Below are 21,373 nucleotides of genomic sequence, written 5' to 3'. Positions count from 1 at the left end.
GATCGATGTTACTTATGGTAACCTTCCCCAAGGCTGACCAATAGCATCATCTTGCGATCTTTCTTATCTTCGAGATCTTTATTAGTGACATAGTGGGGATTCTAAAGTGGATTGTAAACAGAAGATAACATCCCATCGGGTGCATCTGATTGGACGTGGGCGTCTTCAGTGCTGTCACGCAAGTCACAAAAATAGCTCGCGCGCGTGATCACGGTTAAGTCAAGCTTATCTTCACTCAAGGCCGGCGCTTTCGATTGAGGCACTTCTAGGTCAACTTTAAACGAGAACAAGAAATGGAGAAATTTGCCGAGTTTGTGTCGTCCATTGGCCAGAACGCACGATCTTCACCCTACATGCCAACCAATGGAGTGATTTCGCGAGTAAGCACGTCTCCGAACGCTCCTCAGGCGAACTACGTGAGTTGCGATTTGGCGAGACAGCATGGACTCTCTATGAACAGCCAGAACCAAGCGGGTAATCTTCCACTCCGTTTTCGTTGTTTTCCCTTGTGATTTAAGTATATGTGTGTGGAAGCACTTGCACGTCGAGAGAAGGTTGAATGAAATATCTTAATAAGTGGTGAATTGAATTCATCTCTCTTCAATTTTAATTTAATTTTGCCTATTCAAATGTTTTGACACTTGTGTTTCAATTGCTTTGCTCATTCATTTAGGGAAGTTCTCTCCTCCCGTCGGAGGCACAACCCAGCTTTCTCCGAGCCCCCAGTCTTGCATGGAGATCGAAAATGGAAGCAGCGAATCATCTTCTAAACGCAAAAAGCGTCGAAACAGAACGACATTCACCTCTTTTCAACTTGAGGAAATGGAGAGGATTTTCCAGAAAACGCATTACCCCGATGTTTACACACGAGAGCAACTGGCACTGCGTTGCGACTTAACGGAAGCAAGAGTGCAGGTAAATTTCGAGTATTAAATAAGTACTGCCGTGCGACTTCCTTTGTAAATTACTCTTTCGGCCGTTTCTTCTGGGATATAATTCGAAAACATCAACGAACCGCTTCCCGTGCCTTATGGACTTCACTTTTCGCTACCTGTTATAATAATTCAATTAAAATGTTGTTGTTACGACCATGCGATAACGAAAATAGATTACAGTTGAACAGCGAAAATTGCAAGCTACAGAAAAATGCAAGGGAAAGACGTTTTTGGCTGTTGTTTGCAATCTAATGAGCACGTTTTGTCACAAGCTACGACAGACCAGAAACGAGACTATGACAGTCAGTAGTCGTATTCCATCAAGACGTGATGTGGCATGTGATGTGGCTCTGCAAATTTCGATTTTTTGGTCAGTGTAGGGATAATTTTAAGGAGTTGATAGTGGAATCAGTTGCTAAGTCCTCTTTGTGGTGTTATCGACTTTGACATTACCTAAGTAGTTTACTTTGAAAGTCATTGATAGTGTTTCCCACAACACTGCCTTTTTGATCTTCACCATGAAACCCTCTTCAGGAGACTGGCATCAGTGCTATTTCGTTTCGTAGAAGAAACATTTGCTCAGTTTGCGTCTAAATTTGGCCCTTACGGATGCAGTGTTGACGAGCATGTAGAAGTACTGGATCAAATGTTTGCCAACCCAGAAGCCGTTTATAGCCGATTATTACAAGTTATTGAGACTCATGGGGTATCGCGAACACAGCTTCGCAAAATGTCTGTGGTCACAGTTGAGGCGGCTTTTCTTTGACTTAAACGACTTTGAAGGACTCGTTAGTGATGTGTGCGACTGTAGGGTGATGATTATGATAAATCCCAGTTCTCCAAACTGAAATCAACTTTTCATTCGTTAACGCTTTTTAACTTAAGAAATGAAACCTTTAACGAGGTTCTGTGAACTACTACAGCCTTGACATATGCCTTGGAAATAGGAAGAAGGTGGAGAAATACTCAGAAAAATGGTTAGGATAGCTAATACCTTGAACAGAAGGAGGAAACGTCAGTGACAGAGAAAACCGGTTTTCAGCGTATTTATTATGCGTTTCACAAACTAAGGTTTTCCAAGATAGAAGATTCGGCTCTTTTTTTTTTCACCGAAACACAGAACGCTTATAAATTTGGGTTTACAAGTTCGTTGGCACTGCGACAACTACGTCTTTAGTCTTTTTACAGATCGAGATTTGCATCATTATCTTGACGAGAACACCAAGGGGTACTTCCTTTTACCCTTCATTATTTTTGTGTCCATGTTTTGAAAAGGATTTAACTCAGAGCAGCCGCCCACATAAATTCCTGGACCTCAGTCAGTAGAAAATGAGCGCGAACTCGTCCAATATCTCAGTGAACAAATATGTGAAGAAGAATTCGAGTTCCGCATTTTGGTTTGTGAGAGTCGGATTTTGTGCCAGCGCCTTGCTTGATTTTCAAGTTTTTCCATTCGAATCACTAGCATCCATTATACTTTCGCGCCCTCTGCGTGCGGTGATGAATTGAATTAACCTTCAATTTTTAGGCAATCATTTGCGCTGCAGTTGTTAACGGAACGCAACTCTGTCATCTGTTATTAGAAAACAACCATCATCGCTGTTTTGTCGTGGAGTTTGATGCATTCCCAGCTCGGTTTTTCAAGGGTTCAGTTGAAAGCATTCATATAAAATCTTCACTGCTTGGAGTTACATAACCTCGAAACGCAGCCGTCTTGACTTCAGTGGAAGTCACTGGTTAAAAGTCATCAAACTGAGAATTAAGAGCAAGGTGGAACCTACTCTCGATTCACTTTGCTTGCGAGCACGGTTATTGAATTTTTATAAGTAGTGATTTATAGGGTCTTCGCAAGGGCGTGAGCAGTGCCTTGTTTCATAGCTTTGGCAGACTAGCACGTCCTTGTCTACCTCTTCCGCAAGGGCGGTTGAATTTCGGCACGGAGTACAGAGTGTTTTAGCAGGTCCTTTTAGCAAGCGCATTTAAGCTAGATGTTCGGCGAGTGGGATATTTGACAATTTTTGGTGCTCTGGGTTCTTTGTACTCAAGTTTGCTAATCGCTTATCTAGCTCTTCATTGTGAAGTGTTTTCCCTATCAATACTTCGATGTGTATCGGTAATTGTCAATGATGATTTGAACTGTCAAATATCTCAAGTCCGAGGCAAACATAATTATTGATCACTGAACCCAGGATATAAAGATTGTGTCTTCGAAAAACTCATTTTTGTTCGTTATAGCCCCGCAGGATCAGCGTGAGCGAGCCTTTCCGCTCTGAACTATCTTGTATAATTTTCTGACAAAAATATGCCGGTATCTTCAAAAGAAATTCGATAACATTTCCTCGACGTTACATTACACAGTCTGTGTTTTGTCTGTTTATTTGTTCTTCAAAATCAAATTGTAAACTTGTTAGCTCGTACCGCTAAATGATTTTATATCTTTTACTAATTAAAGCTTTTGTTTAGGTAATTTTCACGTCTAATATCAACAAATAAAGTTTGATCGAGGTCGGAGCAGTCCATGTTGCATTCGGCCAAGAGTATCACTTTCTCAGTTCTTATCGAGAAGTGTATGAAAAAGCTGACAGCAGAATATTAATAGCAGCTATTTAGAGGTTATTTTGTGATCCTCTTAACTCAGACTAAATATTTTACTTTTTAGAACGGTCAAGGTTAGAATTTAGAAACGAGGTGAGCTGTAACGAACGGACGCGTGTTTTAAGCGTTGCTTTTTGACGTGGAATGGAAACTGACACCGGATGTGAGGATGTGTGCTGTCTGAGTTTATGATGTTGCCGAACCACGCAATTATTTTGCACTCGTAACTGTTTAGATTATCGTGAATCGCACCCTTCCTTTTTGTTAAATTATGATTGAGGAGAAGAGAATTTGCCCCTATGACAAGTTCGTTTGCTCAAATAAATGGGGGAATAAAGGCCACCCTGTTGAATAAGGTTCAGGTTGGTTTATCAACAGTGACTGGAACATTCCGGGTTGCGCCCTTTTTTTGCGCCTTTTGGTTTAAAAAATCTCTCAGGGAATCCATATCCATTCAAGTCAAGAGTTCCTGTGGATTAATCGCTGGAAGTCCCCCTCGGAAATGCGTTGTCGTCGCTTAAACCTTTTTATGATATTTTCTGCCCTCTGCGACTCAATCTCGACTACATACACGCATTATCTCATTTTGCTTTATTCTTTTATCAGTTAAGCGAGTCTATGATTTATGGTGTCATAGCAATTGAGGTCATTTTGTTTTTGCACTTTCTGAGCCCTTTGGCGGTGATAAAAACCAAATTGAATAGCAATTGGGGCTGATAAAAATGGGTGTGACTCTCTTAGCAGCAAGAATTAAGCTTTCTGTTGCAAGTTCTCAGTTCAAATCCGTCCACCATTTAGTTACCACTGTGGCTAAAAGCCACATTTCCTATATAACCTATCGAGTACGTAGGTCAAAGATAAGTAAGCGGGTATACAAAGCTTGTCTGTGTACTATAAGGACTTGAACGAAAAGCATTTTCTAGAGCTACCAAGTGCACGCGTTCACAAATCTCTCCAAAGGTGTCATCACGATTGCAAAACGCAATATAGCTAGAAACTCTATATTGTTATGTTGGGATCGATATGTGTATTTCTCATTCATAGTTAGGATCTGCTTTTCAGGGGAAAATGTCACATCTCTTAGACATACAGATGCGAGAAGGCTCTTTTATCACCAAGAGAGACCTCTCTTGTTCCATAATATAAAGAATGGCGGGATGGTGTTTGATAAAGGAGGAACCATGCAGTTTCAATCTTTAGCCACTTATCTGCTTGTTGATAAACTGTTGCAAAGAGTTTCCGTCGGCAAAAGAAAAGGATTGAGAAGGGGTTAATCCAGACACTCGATGCTTAACGACCCTCTTCAAATTTGCACGCACGGGGAGAGAGACACCTCCGATACAAGTGTGTGAAATTCTCAGCCCATCCCATGATCACGGATAGAAATCTGAGTCAGAAGAATAGTGAATTATTTCAAAAGGAAGCACTGTGAGCTATAATTCGTTTCCCCATAGCGTAGCGTTACGCCATTTGTCCTCGGAGACAGTGGAATAATTGACCTTCTGGCTCAAAGTTTTTTCCAACAATCTCGACCTCGGGGTTGAATATTTGACTGAAAGATACCAGTCCGTAGAAATTAAAGTGCAATCCAGATATCATCCAATTGCCCTGTTATGAACCAACCTATTATTAAAAAGTGAAAGAATAAATCAACACGATTTCATCATGGCTTGACTCGCATTCAACATAGAGCAGAAAATGCTGAGATCAGACCAACACCTAGAAAGATTAAACGAAATGTAAGAAAATCAACACTTAGGCGGACACACGTTTGCCTATTTGGGAACCTCACATATGTGCCAGATGCGCGTTTGTAATAAATTTTGTTGCTTGGTTTGTAATACTCAGTTCTATGTATTGCGTTAAGGTGATTCGTCCGTGCTACGAAAATGATTATGCGTTTCAGTGAGGTACGGATATGCCGTTAGGTGAGAGACTAAACCAGTTTCAGTTATGTTGCAGGTAATATGACATTACCACAGTAGCTTTTCTCATGTTAAAAGAAAATTAAACACTTAAGATTCTAACTTGCAAAAAAAAAAAAACATGGTTTGAGACGTTTTCAGAAAATACATGATTTTACTTTTCTCTGAGTTCGACATCACGACAGAGTGAAAACCAAGATACCCGAAAATGAACAATTTTCTTGCCAAAGAGAGCAAAATTTATCATAAACAATCTTATTGAAAGCAAAAATTTAAAAACACAATATGACGATTATGACGGGACTTTCAAGTTTTTGAAATGAAATGGCTGAAAAAGGACTTTTTGTCTGACAAATTACTAGCCTGGGACCAGTCTCCGCAGTTGGGGTTATGGAGCGTACCGTTTCTGTTGTCTGTGCTATCGTTTGCTTTCGCCTGATTTCGTCATCCTGTACTGGAAAACACGCAGATGATCGACTTGCTTGACAATCTTTCGAGTTTCATTCATGAGTCTTTTGACAACATTTTACGGTTGCAATGCATAGGCGGACCACATTCTACGCAGGGATCTTTTGAGGCAGATGACTTAAGCATATGTTTTGTTTTTTTTTTACACTGGAATTACGCCGTGACGTTTTTTGCCAACCAAATAGTTCGAGAATGTCGACTTTTTACAAATGCTTGTAACCTTAAATCCCTCTTATACACTGAAATGGAGTCGCACTAATACCAAGAGCACTTCCGCTTTTGAGTGGCCAATAACTCTTTTAACTTCTCATCTTAGGAATGCCGACTAGCATACTTGAGCTCATTCATTGAACGGTTCGGTTAGCTTTTACAAGAGAACTTGGGATACAGTGTAGTTCAACCAGTTACAAGAAATTTGCAATCAGTTTCCCGTTTGATTTTTTCGAGTTTGCCTTATTCTGTTTGACCTTAATTTTTAATTAATATGGCAAAGGAGAACTGACAGAGCCAGGATCCTTGCTCTCGGCTTACTCCAAAATTTATTTTTTTTTCCGTGGAAGTCTAGCACACTTAAGAGCGCAGAAGGTTACTTTTTAATGGGATTTTGTTTGGTGTGCGAGTTCAGTTTCCAGCTAAGCTGCACGGTGTGGGCAAGCTTATCATTTTTCGTCGTCAAAACTAATCGTTCTTAATCTAACGGATGCTCATAGGAAAAAATAACGGAATTCTCAATTTTATCCCACTTGTAACAATCCGTACGTTTTCTTTTTCAGTACGATAACCTTAGACTGATCCTCGTCGTTCTTAGAAGGTTATCACAAGTGCTACACACAGACACTGTCTGGATTTGTTTATTTGATAACGGCTCGATTTTTATCGGTGCTTTGTGATCACAATAAATTGCACTTCGAGGTCCTCACCGCAGTCGATGTCGATATTTAAGACTCCCTTTTTTCCTTCAAGAATGCAGACATTTTTCTAAGGGAGAGGAAAAAGCGAAACATTTTATTGAAGCTGAAACAGTGGAAGCATTTGATTTTTGACGTCTTTCAGTTCAAAACAAGTCGATTTTTGTAAACCAGAGTGACTCGTTGAAATGTGAAAAATTTTAGCTGCTGGAAAGATTGAAGCCTGAATCCAAGAAACAAATAATAATAATAATGATAATAATTTTAATAATAATAATAATAATAATAATAATAATAATAATAAGAATAATAAGAATAAGAATAATAATAAGAATAATAATAATAATAATAAAAGAAATAAATAAACCCTTCACCTTGAAGAAACTCTAGCCTATGAAAGTGAGCTTTCGCTGAACACTGCTTCACCAGCTGCGCTATGAAGTTAATTAATGGCAACTTAATTGTTATCAGGTCTCAGTTGCAATTGAACTGAATTTCAGTTAAGAATTTTATATTTTTGAGCAGTTACTAAGAAAAAGGGCGCGGCACAGTTTGGATGCTTGGTCCCTGTGATCAGTTTTACCAATCCTTTTATTATTTTCATCAAAAAGTCTGAGCTGTACTAAAAAATAACTCTTTAATTTTTAACAAGAATCGAGCATTTGGACGCCATGTGCGTTTATTCATATTGGTGTGTCGTAGTTTAGCGATTCCTGTCCTGTTTCTGGGGCGATTCAATAACTTTTTTGTTAATGCCTTGTGTAAGTTTTAGCCAGCTGTGAGTGGTAGATTTTTCGACCCGAAAAGAATTTCATTTGACTCTTGAGTCTTGCCTTTAGTGAACTTAATTAACTAGAGCCTAAGGGAGGAATTCTTGAGTTGCTTAACAAAGCGCCATCGTATCAGATGCAACTCTCATACATTCATTCCATCCATCGTGAGTGTAGTTCTATGTTAACGTTAATAATAAGTGCAAAAATTAATTTAGACATGATCTAATGCGCACTTTGCATGATTGGAGAGCAAAGAATATAGTTATAAGTTAAAGTATATTTAGTAAAAGCGATATTCCAGCGTTATGTAAGATATGTTTGTCATTGCAGCTGAGAATGTGGAGGGTGGAAACTTTTTTAAAGCTTGGACACGATTCTTTTAAAGTCAAAATTTTATACTAAAAAGTAGCTTTATTTATTCAACGACACCAAGGATTACACTTATTTGTACTGTGAAAACTAGACCATGAAGTTGTAGGGCAGAAGTGCAGTTACAAATAAATGAAGTAAGTTCGAGGGTAAAGCAGTAAATCTATTAGTTGAGTAATTAATTGTTCGCGGTGATATTTAAAGCCGAAAACTTGCAGGGTAACAGTCTAAATCAACATGACAACTTCTAGGAGCCAGCTGGCGTTTCCAAAGCTTGCAATGAGTCGAAGTCGCGACCTCGTTGGCACATCCAATATCCAGCGTCGTGACTGCAAAGCCATGCCACCTTCTTCTTAAATGTGGATGGCTCTTTCTGCTAAAATTCTGTTTATCTATACGTACTCCTCGATTGACCAGAAATGTTCTGTGCTTGAGCTTTAATACTTCGTTATCAGGTCACCCATCTTTGAACTAAGAGCAGAAAATCTACTGAAGAGTGACCAAATGGTCAGGGTAGCAGCAAAGAAATCGTATTTTTTTTGTTAAGAGTTACCATACAAATTTTTTTCATTTGTACGACATGTTTCGATGTTACAAGCATCGTCAGCTACAAAGTGTTTGAGAAAACCTATAGAACTATAACAAACAAGTTAAACATACTTGTACATAAAAAAAAATATCTCGAATACTAAAAAAAAACGTACTGGGGATTGCCCCTTAGAATCATGTTATGTTCACACAGTTTTTAGCCCAATGGACATAAGCAGCAGCTGAGTTTTCTTGTCAGCTTCTTTAATTAAGCAGAGGCATGGCGAAAACAAACAAGTAATTTTACTGAGTTGACAGAGGAGTTGCAGGAACTGATGAAAGCAAGTGCATTATTCATTTAGTAGGGCTGAAGCAGTGGTGAAAGCACTTGGCTCCCACCTATGTTGTCCGGACTCGATTACCGGACACATCATCACAATTGGGTGAGTTTGATAGTTCACTACTCTCTTCCGAGAGGTTTTTCTCTGGGTACTCCGGTTTTCCCCTCACCTTAATTTAATTCAAAGCCAATCTATGATATGATTTGATTTGATTTGATTTGATTTAGTGATTTCTCAGTGCAGTGGCCCAGGCCAATTAGCAGTCCGAGCGCTAAATGTCATGATAAATAAAGTTGACTATTATTATGATTATTTGACTTCAACTTCCAGAAATAGAAAGCAACTCTGACTTTTTACAGACAGGAATGGAAGGTTGTGTTGATTCGAAAGGGTTTCCCTCTCCTTCCTCCCCCACCCCCTCCTCCCCCACCCAAAAAAAAAAGTTGCAAGTGATGAGTTTGAGAGAAGAGGTTACTGTCGGTCATCACTCAAATACTCTTTGTGCTTTGGTTTCACCGTTAAGAACACCACCGAAAGTCGTTTTTCGATGGCCAGATGACTTCCCAAGCTACCCCAAACTTTCCCAGCGATAAAAATGATATGATAAGTATGTATTTGTGCTTTTCTTGTCGAAAATTAAGGCCCATTTTGATAGCGGATTTTGTACACTTAAGTATAGAGCAGTATAAGAAACTAAGCTAAAAGCAACCGTGTGGGCTATTCTTGTCAAAGTGAGTCATCGTTCAACTAAATTTTTGACTTTTTTATACGAATATTATAAATTAATAAATTTAGCAGTTCTAAAGTGGTGTAGCCGTCTTAAGTCGAGAGACGAATTTTGAACGGGAGTTCTTTTCAATGTCATTTGCATTCTGTTTTTTGACGTAAAATAGCGCTTGTTATTCAAGGCCATCTTGACGACGCTACCATTCAAATTTGTCTTGAAAAGGCGATAGGTACACGTAGCTTTGTAAAAACCTGCTTAACATTGACGACGTTTCTACAACTGAGTTTTTGAATGGTCATGATACGATTTGTTTTGTGAAGGCTTAAACTTCTCTCTTGTCAATCGTGGGTGGTGCATAGTTTTTGGAGGGAGAAAGCTTGCAAAGGGAAAAATGTGAGGTCCTTTATTTCCTTCCTTTTAACAGCTGAATCTTTGTGAAAAACTGACAAAGCGATTTCCTACAAGAAGTAAAAGTTTAATCTGGCTTCTCAGTTTTGAGACGAGTTGAACAACTTGGTATCGTAGTTTTTCGGCAATAATATATTACAGCTTGTTTAATTAACCGAATAACAAGATTCCTGTGAAAGTGGCTCATTTCCTTACGTTCTGGTGGATCAAAACTTCATATTAAGCGCATATGAACCGGAAAAAATATTTATGAAAATCTTCGGAGCTTTAAGCCAGAGATTTTCCCCTGAGATCTCTTGTGAATGACCACATTTCAGTTACGTGTTATGCATTTTGAAGTACATGTATCAAAGGCGAAATTGACTCTGTGTTTCAGTGTAATTGAGCCAGTAAGAGGGAAAAAATAGATTTAAAAGCGTTAACGCTTAAAGTTTCCGTATCAACATTTTTGTAACCTATAAAGACAATTGCTTTCATGAAGGCAACATTTCGAGGGCTATGCAGTTTGGAATTCATCATTGTTTTATTTGATTTATTTTAGTGGAGGAGATAAGAGGAACAGTTTTTCTAGGCTCTTTAAAGCTTCGCCTTAATTTGAAAATTCTCTTAGACAGCGGGAAAATATAAGGCAGGAAACAATGATAAAATTGTTGTTAGGTAATTTGTAATCTTGGCGTCGAGCCTCAGGTCAAGGAAGGTCAGTCGGGAAATTAAAGATGGAATTATGGACTATGTAAGAAGATAAAATCGTATCTTAAGGCGTAAGAAGATTAAGAGGCTGACATGGAATGACATCTTGTCCACTGAGTCGCGTGTTGACTGTGACAAAAAAGGTAACACGAAAATTAATAGCTGTCTTCAGTTTTCTTTATTTGTTTGTTCATAAAGTTTCCTCCCTTCACAGTCGTTGCGTGATGTTGGTTTTTGTTGCTTTTAAAAAACAACAATTAAATTAAAAATAGAAAAATAGCTTTGAAAAATCCTGCGTTTATAAGTACTGCCCAGAAAAAAAACTGTCAAGAAAATGTCTCGTCAGCTGGCTTTGGAAAGTGCTCTAAAAACGAACTGAGTTAACGTTGGCGCAAAAGGTGCTTATTGTTCGTTGAATTGCAGCTGCATTTGCCAAATACACAGTTGAACTCTGTGGTGAAATGGTAGTATTACTCATATCAAACTTGCAAATAGAAATTTACAGTCCCCCCTCTGCTGTCATGCGTAACGGTAGTTTCCTGCCTAACTATCGCTAGACTATGAATTCTCAAGAACTGAAATTATAATAAAAGTTCCCTGCGTTAAAAGCACGAATCAACCTGGAGCGTCTATTTGGAAATGACGAGGAAAAACTCGAAACATCTCAGTTTTTTATGCTGAATTTGCGAGAAAGTTCTTGAGGTTATGAAGAATTGGTGGCTGCCATAATTAGTTTGCACTTAATGTTAAAAAGCAATTGGAAAACGAAATGGAGTTTCGACGCAGCTCGTCAGCTTGTACCAGAGTTAAGCGATCATTATGGAATCTTTTAAGTTGGCCTGACATGCCGGTGAATGTTTTGAGTTGAAGTGGCTCATTTCATTTAAATTATTTGCCTCGGTAATTCATTCATGACTGTTCTTTATTTTCACTCTTCATTGAAAAACTTCACTTTCCTAACATTTCATTGCATGCATATAATCCTCCACCTTTTGGTCGTCAATGTTCCTTGCAAAAGCTCGAGCCGATGATGATGATGTCCATATCTACACATCGCCCGTTCTGGGCCAACTGAAAGCCTTTTTTTGTCACTACAATGCTGATCTGTGACTTGTTGTACTGTTCTAAATAACGAAGAAGTGATTCTTATTGATATCCTTCGAAGCGACTTAACTCATTTGAAAGTTGGGCATGCACTGTGAGTCCACTTACGGCAGTAAGTGAATCATAGGGCTAGACCTCTTTTGTAAATTATTTGTTAAAGCATTAAATTAAGGTCCTAAACTTAACATAAGATCGCGACGTTTCATCACTACACTGATGATCTGTTTGCTATTCATGATTTAAGAGACCGATTTTTGCCATCACAAGGTTTCACAAACCGTGCATCAGTGTTTTTTTGCATTATGACCACCAGCCGAGCCAAAGTATTCAAAATGGCAAGAAACGCTCAATCTACTTTCCTCGCTACACGCGCCATATTTCCCGGCAATTCATTTTGGATAGCTTCCTTTTGTGTGTTTATTCCTGAGCAGATAACTTGCATTAGTTTTTTCATCGTTCATTAAAGGATTGTGTACTCAATAGAAAGATTTGTTTTACTGTTCTAATAAACGAAGAAGTGATTCTTAATGATATCCTTCGAAGCTACTTAACTCATTTGAAAGTTGGGCATGCACTGTGAGTCCACTTACGGCAGTAAGTGAATCATACGGCTAGACCTCTTTTGTAAATTATTTGTTACAGCATTAAATTAAGGTCCTAAACTTAACATATGATCTTATCATGTAAACCTCCTGTTATTAATTGCCCGGAATTTTTTTGTGTTTATCTATAGCTTGCTCTTTTTTGTTACAGAAACAAATAATTAGTTTCTTTTCCATCTAAACACTTTGATCGGTGTCAACGTTTTGTCGATAAACGCGTGTTTATCCATTTCTCTGGCCTTTCCAAATAGTAAATTGCAATTAAATTAACGCAAAAGGTTAGACATATTTTCTCGGATTGACATCGGTAAGATGAATTTCTTAAAGTCCGGTCCTTCACGCAGAAGATGTTTCTGGTGTTGAGTATTTCGACACGATCTGTTAGTAATTGGGCAAGTTGTTCATTGCGATCGATAAATCTGCTGATAACATGCTCACTGCAGCCAGGATAACAGCTGTTGAGATGTCGATGAACATTCTTGTCAACAAAGTTGTTTGCTGACACGGGAACGTACTTTTGATTCTGTTCTACTCATTCAAACGAAACCATAATTCATTTTACAATCCACTGTCGTCGAATAGTGAGTTAGCGTAAGCCCAAATCAAGTGACAGTGTTAAACGGTAGTCATCTTTTTACGGTCCTTGGTAGAAATCGAGATTGTTGTGGCACCTGAAAATACCGTATGTGCAGATTTTGTGGCCTTGTCTTATTCTGGATTCTTTGGGTGCCATAGGTTTTATATTTCTTTCGCGGGGAGCGTTTAAAACGGAGAGGCGAAAAATAAGAAAGACTGAGTGAACTCCTCAGTGAATCCTACCTTTCGGTGAATGCTCAAACGAAGTTTACAAGCTAGGCCATAAGAATACCTTAGAAGATGTATACAGAAAAATCTTATTGTACTCAGTGAAAGTGAATGAACGAAAAGTTAATGGCAGCTAAGCTGTTGTAAAATGTAAGTTCTTTCGATAATTGTGATGCATTACTTTCTCTTTATGTTTTTCCACTGATGTTAATTCATAGAACTGTCTCATCATACTACGTGAAAAATCAAATTTCTGATAAGCAATTTGTCGTCGCTTAGCTTATGCAATGATATAGGTTAATTCTTTTATTAGGAAATGATTACCTTCGGCAGCTCTGGCGTTTCTCAAATTTAATTATACTAAATGCTCTACTGCGTACCAAGATCACCACACGACATTAATTGTTCGACATTCCTTGTAAATTAAATTAGAACGGGAAAAGTCGCTTGCTTTGAGTGCTGCTGTCTGAAAATTTGATGATAAAGAAACGTCTATTTTTTTTTTTTTAAATCAATACTTTGGTGATTTAGAGTCCGGCCATTTACCAATACCATTTCATTAGGGAGCGTACGCAGCTTATAGGGAAGGGGAATGGTTTCAAGGGTGTTCCTTAGGAAACAGTACAAACGGATACAGATTTCCCAAACATTAGCTTAAACTAACGAAAATCGGCTAAATCATGGCTCATTCTAGTTACGAAAATGGCTACCAAAGAGCTTTTGAATTTTTTCTCACCGAGTTGCGTTTGGTTAATTTTTAAGTACGAAAAACATGGAAATTGCTTTTTCACACTTTTTAAACAAGTACGTGTATAAGGGACTCAATATTCAACACTTTAAGTGCTTTGAATAGTGTTTTTGTTGAGAAATTGGCACAATTAGCCCCAAGAATCAAAAGATTCAGCCGACAATGAAAGTAAGTAAGAAAGTAAGTCTTTACACGAACAAAACTGAGATTAAATCGCGAAAGAAAAACTCAACATACATTCATAACTTCTGGAATCTTATTAACAATCATGGCAACTCTTCTGGCGACAGTAACATTTTAAAGTCATAGTTGCATTGCAACTTAACAGAAAATAGCGTCCATTTGCTATGCCTGCAATGCTGCTTATTAGGTGAGCCACTGAAAAAAGTTTTCGAAACTGAATGTAAAAAAAATAATAATAATTTTTTTTCATAATTCATGATTAGGCAGAGAAATAAGTTCTGAACTTTTTTTTTTTTTTGCCTGGAAGATAGTTGTTGCCATTGTCTCTGTGCACTGAAACTGAAGCTCAACTTGTAAATTCTATTTCCGTTTACATTTATTCTTGTACATGTAGCCCAATAGAATTGTTCTTTATATTTCCTTGAAGGAGTAACTTCTGGTAACTAGAGAAACATGTTAAGAAATGAGAGTTGACTTGATGACTGTACTCTCTTCAAGAGACAGTTAATTTCCTAATGGACTACACGATGAGCAGTCCCTCTTCCGCCGCTTAGTTAGTCCAAAACGAGGAAAAGACAGGCACGTAAAAAAATGGCCTTGCGAAATCTGAATGAACAAAAAGACTTGAATACTTGAAGACAAAAAAAAAGAGGCAGTTACAAAATTGCAGAGATGTGACACGAAGGCGTATTGATCTCGAAAAACGCTTTTTGGTAAAGATTGGAGTTGGAGGTTTTGTCTTGGGTTTTAAGAGGCACACAGAATCTTCATAGAACGAAGGTTCGTTTGCTGTTGAATCTCGTAATTATAATTCAAAGAAGCCCCCTTTTGTCCGTCTGCGGTTTCAGACAGGTACGTCACCAACTCCAGCAGTGCACAGTGGCAGAATGTTTTCACTTGATGTGTTAATCCCTAATGAGACTTACGGTTGAGAAGGACTTTGTATAATCCATACTTAGAGTTCTTTTTTTTATTTCTCGTGCGCAAACATCACGATATTATGATCGATGCTTTCACGAAGAATCCTTGATTTTAATCTAAAGGAATTGTCGAATGTTGGGTTAAAAGTACGAAAGAATCAGTCAGTAACCGAATTTTTGCAAGCGCGGAAGGGACGTTGGTGCAAGAGAAAGTTGGCCGGAAAATAAACGAAGTCATTGAACACGGTATTATTGAACCGACAGAATTTAAGATAAAGCCAATTGAAATAAGAATGCGGTGGCATAATATTTGTAAATCGCCTTAGGCAATATTATCCGAGATTTCATCAACGTGAAACGAAAATCTCGCAGTCATTTGAAGTTTGGGCATAATATATTGGGATTAACGAAAATCTTGGTCACTTGAATCGCGAGTAGAAGACGCTCGTATTTCTTCCTAGATTCTTCAGATACTTCCATCTTTCTTAGATTACGTACTGAAAGTGCGTTCAGTTTCAAATAATTCAGCAAACTTTTAAGAGGCCCTTTTATTAAGAATGTTACCCCAGTGGGTGTTCCAATATTGATATTTAGACGGTGTATAGACTTACAGTAGTTTCAGTAAGTAACCACAGTCGACGAAAATCATCTTCAGATACTTTTTCCCATTAATTGAAAAAAAATAAGGACAGACACTTTGAAACCAAGATTAAAACTCGTCTTGACCATGACAACATTACTGATCATCATGTTGCTTTTGAAATGTGTCGTTTGGGAGCGAACCGTTGAAAATGGCATGCCCCTAGAGGGGTCGGTTACTCAACTAGCCGCCAACATTTGTCATCTGTTGTTCATATGGTAATAGCAAGAAATGAAAATAAACACTGACTTCAAATCTACTGTTTTATGTATTGCAATGCCTCCCTTTTAGGCAAGATGCAAAAAACAGCTGCGCCTGATTTTCATGTGTCGATGATGTTAAAACAGACGAAACTAGCGTCCATCATTTGTGGCTCGTTAAACTTCACTTGTCGAAACAAAGGTGTCTTTGAATTTAACCCCGAAGCCACGGTCTTATTTCGAATGTTGTGCCCTACTTTATCGTGGTTCATTCAGCGCCAATCCTTCTGTCCACTCTTAACATTTCTAAAATGAACTGCAGAGCTCCAAATAATATTTACTTTGAAGAGCTGATATTTTTTCAATGGCAAGTCGGGGATACTCCGAAAAAAATCCGACTCCTTCTTTGCAGGAGTCGAACCTACGACCTTCCGAAATACTAGTTCGATAATGACAGATGAGGTACAAAGTCCTCCAGGAACGAGGACGTCTTCTTTAAAGCGTTACTTCCGAGAGGTTTGAAGACTTCCATGCGTGCATTCAATCGCGTGAACAGTAACCACAGGATTTCCACGGTTTTGTTTGTCATTGCTTGGAAAAAAAAATGCGTGAGATTTATTTATCGATGGTGACTCGGAGTAACTCGGAAAAAACCGAGTGCTCCTTCGCAGGAGTGAAACTCCTCCAACCTTCAGATTAGTAGTTCGGATGCTCTACCGATGCGCTGAGCTGAGCCATTCGGTTGTAACTGTGTTAAGCTGTTTTGGTCTTCCTGTCGAGAATTTTAAACCTGAGTTAAAACTAGTCGAAACCCTAAGTCAAACATGCAATTTGTTTACTCGAACTTATGCAACTGCAATGAGGTTCTTTAGTAAGGCTTCTGCTGTGATGGATGACAACAACGGCAACCGAGTATTTCCAAGTCTCCTCAGCTATCCAGCACCTTCCTCATTATTATTATTATTATTATTATTATTATTATTATTAGAATGCATCCTTCGCTTTATTAAGATCCACACTGATCTGCCTTGAAGGATCAACAGCTAAAAGAAAAGCCTTTTGTGACCTTAACGTGACATTGATATTTGCATTGACATCCAAGAAGGAGCCATATTGTAATATTTGAGAACAGTTTTTTTTACTGCAAAAATTCTTGTGCGCTCATTGGCTAATTTTTATTGTCAATAAACGGAAAGACACAGATTTATAATTTATGCGATAATGACGCGATATTGCTCGCGTTAGATTGAAGTTTCTGGCATTTTTGTCTCACTTTCTTCTTCTCCACAGCTACTTGGACAATGTTATGACTCAATTCATGATCAATAACACGACAGACGCATGAAAAACTGACATCAATTTGTTAAATTGCCGTCACCTTGGAAATACAAACATTATATATATTTTTTTAAAGTATATTTTCCCATTCTCTATTTGTTGTTTTTTCTATATTTTTATACGGACTATATTTGTGAATATCATTTCTAGCATTTTAGTAGATCATATATTGTAAATTTAATATTGTTTACAAATTTGTTAATAGAGTTATTATTATTATTATTATTATTATTATTATTATTATTATTATTATTATTATTATTATTATTGGTCATAGTATATTGGGTTAACCCTGAGAGCAAGTTGCTACCCGCAACCTCAGTTCCTAGGTCTCCTTAATTTAATGTCCAACACACTTCTAAGAATCCTTGCCGTCTCAAGTATAGCAGTACTTCCACCGGTATCACTATTCCAATCTTTTTACAAACATTCCTTTGTCGTAAAGTCCACATTCTTGTAATTTCCCTTTTTAAATACTTATTTTCTTAATACTTATAATTTTTGCCAGTTCTTTCTCTTACTCTGTTTTCACCAGGTACTGCTACATCAATCATCAATGCCGTTCTCTTTTCTTTGTCCATTATAATCAAGTCCGGTCTCCAATTTTCTATTTCGTGATCGCATTGGATGTTAATATCCCACAATTCCGTACATGTGCTATTCTCTGCCAGCTTTTGAGGTTGGTGCTCGTACCATTTGTCAGCGCGTTCCAAGCTGTATTTTCTACACAATTCCTAGTGGATGTTTCTGACTACATTGTCATGTCTATATATTTCTCTTGGGCAAGTTTACTGCATTCGTTCACCACCTGTGTAGTAGTTTCATGTCTCACGTCCTCTAATCTTTTGTACTCTTTTGGTTCAATGCAATCTTCCGTTTCTATTTTATTGCCTGTTGTGGCACTCACCAGTAATGGCTCAACGCTACGTTTCACATACCAGGCAACGCTGTTTTCTTCTCTTCGGATACAGCTTTCAATGCTTGTAAGACCACGGCCACCTTTCCTCCTTGGTACGTAAATTCTATTAACGTCACTCTTTGGATGTAATGCCCCATTCATTACTATAAGTTTTCTTGTCCGTCTATCTACATCCCAGAACTCATTTTTATTCCATCGTATTATTTCTCCGCTGTATCTAATCAATGAAACAGCCCACGTGTTGATTTGCCAATATCTTGTTCCGCCCATTCAGCTTTGACTTCAGCACAAGTTTCAATCTCCTTGTGTACTCCTTCCTGAAGATTTCCTTTATTTCGTTCTCCATGATTTGATCGCCTTCCAGTATTCCTAAGTTCTTATAGCCACCTCCCATTTTTTTTCATTCTTGATAACCGGGTACTTTTACACCGTCGCACTGTACTATTTTTCTTCTCTTTAGTATTAGCAGTGCGTATTTCTCAAAACCAAACACCATCCCAATATCTGTACGTATACGTTTTCAGCAATCATTCCAGTCAACAGTTTCTACGTAAGTGGCAAGGACGTTATTGGCCTAAAATTATCAGGAGATCTGCCTTAAACACAGAACTGTGTCTGACCAGCAAATAATATTTAGACTAAAAACAAAATAATTATGCAAGGCTGGTTGTACGGCTGTGAGGATATATAGTTTTTGTTTGACCAATTTTCGTCAGGCACGGCCTGACTTCTTCAGGGAGTTAAATCATAACTCGTACATAACTCCCTGAAGAAGTCGGGCCGTACCCGACGACATATTGGTCAAACAAAAACTATATACCCTCACAGCCGTACAACCAGCCTTGCATAATTATTTTGTTTTTAGTCTAAATATTATTTGCTGGTCAGATCTCCCAAGATCCAGCACTTGTACTTTGTTCAGCTGACCCTTGCATACAAAAACTGTCCACATTTATTAAGCTTTCTTCTGATGTGTAGTTTGCTATGATTTTATTTTATTCCGGTCCGATCCTGGTTTTGCCATCGGCCTACTTTCCTCACCTTGTCAGTGGTGATCGTAATTCACCTCTCCTTTTGCGTTCCAGTACTCCGATATCCCTTCTCAATGTTTTGATGTCTTTTTCAATCCTTCTCTTTTACCATGGCTCTTTGCACCGTGTCTCATTCTGTGGTGCTTTCAATCCCAACGTTTCTGCAACGCACATGCTTACTGCCTTCAAAAGGTTATTTGTGTCTGTGGCCTTTCTTACCTCAAAATATTTGATAGCTTTATTCACTTTCTGTGTTATTGTGTTCAGTCAATGTCATCTCAAACAGTCCATTCTCAGGACTACACTCCTCCTGTCGATCGCACTTTTTTTAAATTATGATATGACTCCTGGGCTCAAACCATTTACGATTTCAGTTTGTTCCTATCTACTCTTTAAAACGACGTTATAGTTTCGAATTCAGCACTATCCATTATCTCCTTTATTCTGCATGGCATCTGTAATTTCTCATCAGGAATATCTGGGTTTTTTTCCAGTTGTTTTCTGTTTCTCCGTAACTCCCTCTGCCACTAAGGTTGTGTGTTACCATTATCGCTCCTGTCGGCCTCATCAACTTTTTGCCTTGGTTTTTCAGTCTCATCTGCTTCGCTAATTTGTTCAACTTCTGTCGTTGTGTCTTCGTTTGTAATTTTCTTCTTTATCTCTTCCAATTCCTCCTCCGTAAGCCATCCATGTTTTCTAATCATTCTTTCTTGGTCTGCAATCCTTTGTTCACAAAGGTTTAAAAAGTCCTCTTCATCCCATGCCCTATACATTCTTTGTCTGTAACCTCTCAATGGGACTCCATTTTCGTTCGTCAGTTCTCTTTTGTAGTAACACTCCGTAACTATTACATTAAGTTCCTTATTCCATATTCGTCGTGTTCTTTCATGATCAGAAGTAGCATGATGACGGCCGGGTCTACGCTGCTGTTCCGTAGAACAGCTGCCGGACGAAGGACCGTCACTATGCGCTTCAGCCCCATTAATGTTGTTGAATTCATTATTTAGATCTGACATTCACTCATCATTGAGGTTTGTGACTTTTAGGTTACACAACTACCGGAATATGCTTAGTCTGACCTCTAGCCTTTGGCCTGTCTAGCTTGGGTGACCCTACCAGGAGCATTTTACTCCCGCCAGCATAGCCCTTTGGGATCACTGAGGTGCACACGCCTCCCCACCACAACAAGGTAGTAGTCCAGGGGGATTATTATTATTATTATTATTATTATTATTATTATTATTATTATTATTATTATTATTATTATTATTATTATTAAGGGAGTTAAAAATACAAGTTTTCGATGGCGGGAAACGTTACCGGCATTACGCTCAATAACTCATTTGTCTGGGTTTTGGTTGAAGCCATGAATAGATTTTGGCATTCAATGCAGACCGTGGTTTCCTAGTTCCACAATACTGACGACAGAATTTCTCATGATAATTACTTTATTTTATGCTATTTAATGTTTTTCAGTTTCTCCACCCTAGCGGCAATATTTCTTAATCAACGAGTTAATGTTACCTATCGTAGGAATCTACACTTGAAAAAAAAAAGAAAAGAACATATTTCTTCCTTTTCCTTTAGTCTATCAGGGTACGACTGATTTAACTCTACCAAATTAAATCCCAATGCGAGGCATATTTTTAGGAATTCGCTTAAATTTGGACACTTGTTTAGAGGCTTGATTTCTCGCACGGCGAAGGCCTTAGATTACGGAATCACGCGTTCCTGAGATTTTGCCATGCTCTGAGGAGGGCAGGTTTGTTGGTAGGGCAGTCGGAGCCTTATTGTCTAGACATTTCATTCATCTTGATTCTTCAGAGGGCGGATACTTCACTGTAAGTAGATACAGCCTTTGATCAACAAACCAAAATTTCCGGTGTACTCGTTGCAAGCTGAGTGGCGATGCCTTTCATCTGTGCTTTAAATCTCCAGGTGTTGACGTTCGCGGTGTCCAAAACTTCTTTCAACATTTTTCCTTCGGATCGTTTAGTTCTGCATAGCCGAGCATCTGAGAGAGCAAATGGGCAGAGGAAATGCGATTCGGAAATTTCGCCATTTCGCAATCGGAAAGTTTTCCTATTGTTTTCCCGGTTTTATGTTACTTTACTTCACTTCACTTTAAAGATATTCTCTCCATCCTTTCCAATTGCCACTAGAGCGAAGCATGGTTGTTATCTCGGACAAAAAATAACACTTATCAGGGTATGAAAA

At 38.3% G+C, this 21,373-nt stretch overlaps 1 protein-coding gene and 1 long non-coding RNA gene across 2 annotated transcripts in view; one reads left to right on the top strand and one right to left on the bottom strand.

Moving 5' to 3' along the window:
- Positions 1–118: 118 nt before the first annotated feature.
- Positions 119–21,373, top strand: part of LOC138014335 (retinal homeobox protein Rx1-like) — a 27,665-nt gene continuing 6,410 nt past the window's right edge. Inside the window, exons 1-2 of the mRNA XM_068861393.1 lie at positions 119–474; positions 674–915. Coding sequence (XP_068717494.1) covers positions 294–474; positions 674–915 — 423 coding nt within the window. The 5' untranslated portion in view covers positions 119–293. The remainder of the gene's footprint in view (positions 475–673; positions 916–21,373) is intronic.
- Positions 2,956–6,181, bottom strand: LOC138014354 (uncharacterized). The gene is made up of 2 exons (XR_011125303.1): positions 5,857–6,181; positions 2,956–5,153 (listed from the first exon to the last, which is right to left on the bottom strand). It is a non-coding gene; the product is annotated as an uncharacterized lncRNA (long non-coding RNA).

This window comes from Montipora capricornis, chromosome 8 (genome assembly GCF_036669925.1).
Source record: "Montipora capricornis isolate CH-2021 chromosome 8, ASM3666992v2, whole genome shotgun sequence".
Classification (NCBI taxonomy): domain Eukaryota; kingdom Metazoa; phylum Cnidaria; class Anthozoa; order Scleractinia; family Acroporidae; genus Montipora; species Montipora capricornis.
The sequence above is the reverse complement of the archived record's forward strand: the minus strand, read 5'-3'. Positions and strand labels throughout refer to the sequence as shown.